This window comes from Humulus lupulus, chromosome 4 (genome assembly GCF_963169125.1).
Source record: "Humulus lupulus chromosome 4, drHumLupu1.1, whole genome shotgun sequence".
Taxonomy (NCBI): domain Eukaryota; kingdom Viridiplantae; phylum Streptophyta; class Magnoliopsida; order Rosales; family Cannabaceae; genus Humulus; species Humulus lupulus.
In genome coordinates, this window is record NC_084796.1 from 73169586 (window position 1) to 73174292 (window position 4707).

Consider the following 4707-nt stretch of genomic DNA (forward strand, 5'->3'; position numbering starts at 1 on the left):
TAAAAATAAAGAGGGAATGGACAGGAAAAAGGACGAAGCCTTTTGTGTACTGGAACTCTGGAGAAATCTTCTTAAACATTTCTCTTGAGAAAAATACAACAAAAACATTGATTCGTGGAGTAGGTGGATTTAACCACTGAACCACGTAAAAAATTGTGTGTTAATTATTTACGGTTTTGATCAAGCTTGATTCTCTCTTTTAAATTTCTTAATTCTTAGTTAAAAAAATACCACGTCAACAAATTCATCCTTCAAATTTAGATTAAACATCAATACAACATTAGCAAATGCCCAAACAAAGTTGAAAAACTCTGACTAACAAATGCGCAGACAAAGTTGAAAAAACTCGGAATCTAACAAATGCCTAAAAAAACACTCTAAACATTTCAGATGTATAAATTCCCAAAATCTTATATATGCACTTCCCTATCACTCTCCTCCAACGTCCGCTCATGACCTTCGCGAGCCAAGGTCAAGATCTGCCCAAGCTTCCCTGTGAAGTTCTCCTCCAAGGTCTGGTCATGACCTCCCTATGATGCTGATTATGAGACTACAAAGCTTGGTCAGGTAGCGCTCCACGCGCATAGATATGAAGCAAGAACTGAAGCCCATGCCCCTTAGTCTCCATCTATAAAAAGAACCGAAGAAAGTCATTAGGTGGACGCCAAGCTTTCTCTCTATAATATGGGATTGGATTGCAAGAAGGAGGTAGCAAGAAGAATACAAAGAAGAACTTTAAAAAAAATAGGAAGATTAGGTTTTAGTTTAAAAATATTTTTTAGTTTACTAGTTTTTATTTGATTTTATAGAATGATGGATTTTACGTTTTTTTATATTTTTTTTAGAAATTAAAATATTAATTTTAATTAAGTAATCTATATTTTTTTAATTTCAAAATTAATTTAATTTCTTTTTATATTAAAAACTATATTTAATTAATTCATAAATTAATAAAATGAGGGTGTTTTGATCATATTTAAAAATGTTTGACTAAAATTGGGCTCATTTTGTTTGATTTTGCAAAACACATGATCTAAATTATCATTTAACAAAATTGAGGATCTGGTCACATGATCTAAAATGATATTTTTCCTTCATAGATTGGTATATTAGTGTATTTTAAAAAAAATCAGATATTTGTATTTTTGTATAAGACTTTTCTTCGTTCTTTTATTTTATTAATTCATTCGTTGAGAGAGACATTGAGTTGGACAAATGTAGTGTAGTGAGTTTTCATAGTGGGGTTGTGGAAGTATTGTATATTAATATAGTAACTGATCTAAGTCCTTTACTGTCAATTATAGAAATATAAATCATCTTTTTTTTGGAGGGTAAATATAAATTATCATACATTACACCCCCTTCGGCCATTTGCATTAAAAGACATTTTAATTGTTATATTATAGCTCTGAGCAATGATGATCATCTCTAAACTCCAAAGGCTATTATTACTATAATTATTTGTAAAGAAATATTGGATATTAATTATACTGTAACTCCACAACCCAAATTTTAATTAAGTTCTCTCAATTATTAAAAAATGATAGAAAAATGACTAACAAAGCCAACAAATAATATGATTATAAGTTATAACTGTAACTCGACCACTAAGTTCAATTCAATGAAAAATGATTATTAATTTAACTCCTCCCCTCTAAAAATTAATAATATTAATTGAAACGTTACATTGTATACTCATAAAAAAGCAACCATTTCATAAATTCATTTACTGATTATTATTATTTGTTTAATACTGAGGCAACAAATCCAATTTACTTCCCTTTAAAAAAAAAACAACTTTACTGAAAAAAAAAATTCAAATAAAAATTATTCATTCGTGTAATCTTTTATCTCTCTCACTTATATCCTAGTGTAATAATTACGGGTGATAAAAAAATTGGGCTAAAAAGTTGATAATCATTGAGCTAAATAAGGCATTGTATATCTCCTAATAGCAAGATAATATAACACATGGCAGCCATGCAGGGTGCAGGCTTATATATGTGCAGCCTCTCCTATATAGCTAAGCTAATTAAGCTTTAATTAAAAAAGGATTTAGCGTGATGAACTATTTTATAATGATGGATTTTGGTATCATTGTTTTTATTATCATGTGTTATATATGATCAGTTCCATCAATCTGAGTTTTTTTATTATTATAACCTTTTTTTTTTAAATCACCTAAATGATTTAAGAGAACAGCCATTAAATTCCCACATTCTCGCTGTTTTTGGCATCTCTCTTTCCCTAGAATTTTATTGGAATAATATTGAATAAATTAAATCTTGTAACTCTCAAGTACTCACGGTGAAGCAATAAATCACTCTTATTCATTCATGCATGGGATTCTGGCGGCGCACATTCTCCAAAATTAATTTTTTTCCTTACCGTAATTCATATTTATCTATTTATATATGTATATTAATTTACATACACGACATATGTATATACGTATAGCATAATATACATATGTCTACATATATGTATGCATGGCGTATTGAAGAGAGACTCTTTTACTTCCTCAAATTATATAAGTAGCTATATTTACTGCATTATCCAATTTCTCTTCACTTGGTATATAAAAATACTCTCGAAGAAAACCAATATATTTAGAGAAAGAGAGAGAGTGGTGCTAGTACTGAAATATGGGGAGCAAGGGCCACGTCTTCACTACTAGTAATTTCAGGCCTAACCATGAAATGGTTGCCATAGACGAAAACCCATTTCCGCTTATTTCAACTGATCAATACTTCTCTTCTTCTGATCTTGATAATTTTTTCAGGTATTAATATTATTATTTTATTATTATTGTACCGATAATAAATAAAGATTATATACTAACTTGAAACTTTGGTTCAATATGATGTTTGAAATCAGTAGCTGGGAATATAATTGGCAATACGATCAATATTTGCCGGTTGTTCAAGAGAGCTATCTTCTTGATCCTGTTCCTTTAATGGAATATTATCCAACAAATCCATTATATTCAACAGCGGGACTCGATCCCATAATCCATGGTGACAAAATTTTCATTGTGTATGTATAAAAGTCAAAAAGGGTTTTATCTTTTTTAATATTTACTTATTTTTGTGCTTGTTACAGATGAGTTTTTATCCAACAATGGAAATATTGGGTTTGGAATATGGGAGGATTTTGGGCCTCTTGGGTTTGAGCCCAATAGTCTTGATGAGGTCAATAAGGAGCCATTCTCAGTGTGCAGTAATATTGATAGTAATTATGGAGATCATGGAAACGGAAAGGACAAAACAAAGAAAGAGAGGCAAATGTTTAAGAGGTCATATAGATCATCAGTGGTAATATCAGAAGAGAAGAGCAGCGGTACTAGTAGTTCAAAAAGGTTGTCAAGGCAAGTATTATCACAGTATTATTACATGCCTATAACCCAAGCCGCTAAAGAACTAAACGTAGGCTTAACTCTTCTGAAAAAAAGGTGTAGAGAATTGGGTATTAGCCGTTGGCCCCATAGGAAGCTTATGAGCCTCCAAACCCTTATCAAGAATGTTCAGGTATATACATATATATATATATATAAATATATAAACACCATCCGTGCATGCATGTAATAATCTTCAGTTCATTATATATTTCATTTCATTATTATCCTTTCATAGTAATAAATATTAGCTTGAAAATGTTATTATACTGAAGGATTTAAGGAATGGAGAAAGCAGTGAGGAAAACGATTCAAGGTATAAACAGTATATAGAGTTATTGGAGAGGGAGAAGAAGTTGGTGGAAGAAGTTCCAAATATTGAGCTTAATGACGGTACAAAGAGGCTAAGGCAAGCCTGTTTTAAAAACAACTATAAAAAGAGAAAGATGAGGTCGACGAGTGGTTCTGATTCGGGTTTGATGAGCAGCAAGAAATATTGTAGTAGTGATGAGATGCAGGGTGGTGCAGGTATGACCAATGATTTAGACGATGAAGACGATGAAATAAAGTTTCTTTTGTCGGAATCATTTTCCTCCACTGATCTTCACTTAGCTATAGAGATCAGTTAGATGATGATCAGGCCACAAAGATTAATGTCAAGTTATAAATATGTGTGTGTAGTTATTTTATATTTGCGTTATATATATATGTGTGTGTGTTCTCGTTTAATTAGGATATTTATCACTTATCATTTTCGTATATTTTGGTCTCTTTTTGAAGTCATTTTCATATAAGTGTTATAGTCGTGCTTAGCCAGCAATGGCATTGTGAAAAGTGGCTTGATTAATGAAGGGTTTGGTGTGTGTGCAACCTTAATTAAATTCCTACAAGCCTCTTGGATTTTAAGCTAAATTTTATTACATAGTGTGTGATTTCAATAGATCTAAAATGTATCAAATTAATGGAGATTTTAAATGGAAAAAAAGGAAGAAAAGGAAAATGAAAGCAGGCTCTTATTTGCTTTGTACTTTATTTAAAAAAAAAAAGCTTTTTTTTCAGCTGCAATCCCCATTATTTACACTTTGTAATACTTAGGTCCCAAAAGTTGATTTTGTATCAATCTCCAACATTTTCAAATCATATCATTAAGCCCTTGAACGCTATTTTTATTTATTTATTTTTTGAATAAAAATACCAATTTCATATAAGAGAATATAGAAACAATACATTGGTCTTAATACTTGTGTTCTACCCTAAAAACACGAGCTCAACTATTTAGCTCGGGGTACAACTGTCACGAAATAAACAAACAA

The 4707-nt window shown here is 30.7% G+C and overlaps 1 protein-coding gene across 1 annotated transcript; it reads left to right on the forward strand.

The window, feature by feature from the left end:
* Positions 1 to 241: 241 nt before the first annotated feature.
* On the forward strand, positions 242 to 4023 carry LOC133832286 (protein RKD1-like; the record flags this gene model as incomplete). The annotated part of the gene is made up of 5 exons (XM_062262652.1): positions 242 to 300; positions 2687 to 2782; positions 2881 to 3017; positions 3103 to 3527; positions 3670 to 4023. Coding segments are annotated over 5 exons (1071 nt in total), but the record flags the coding sequence as incomplete, so codon positions are not given.
* Between the last annotated feature and the right edge of the window lie 684 nt (positions 4024 to 4707).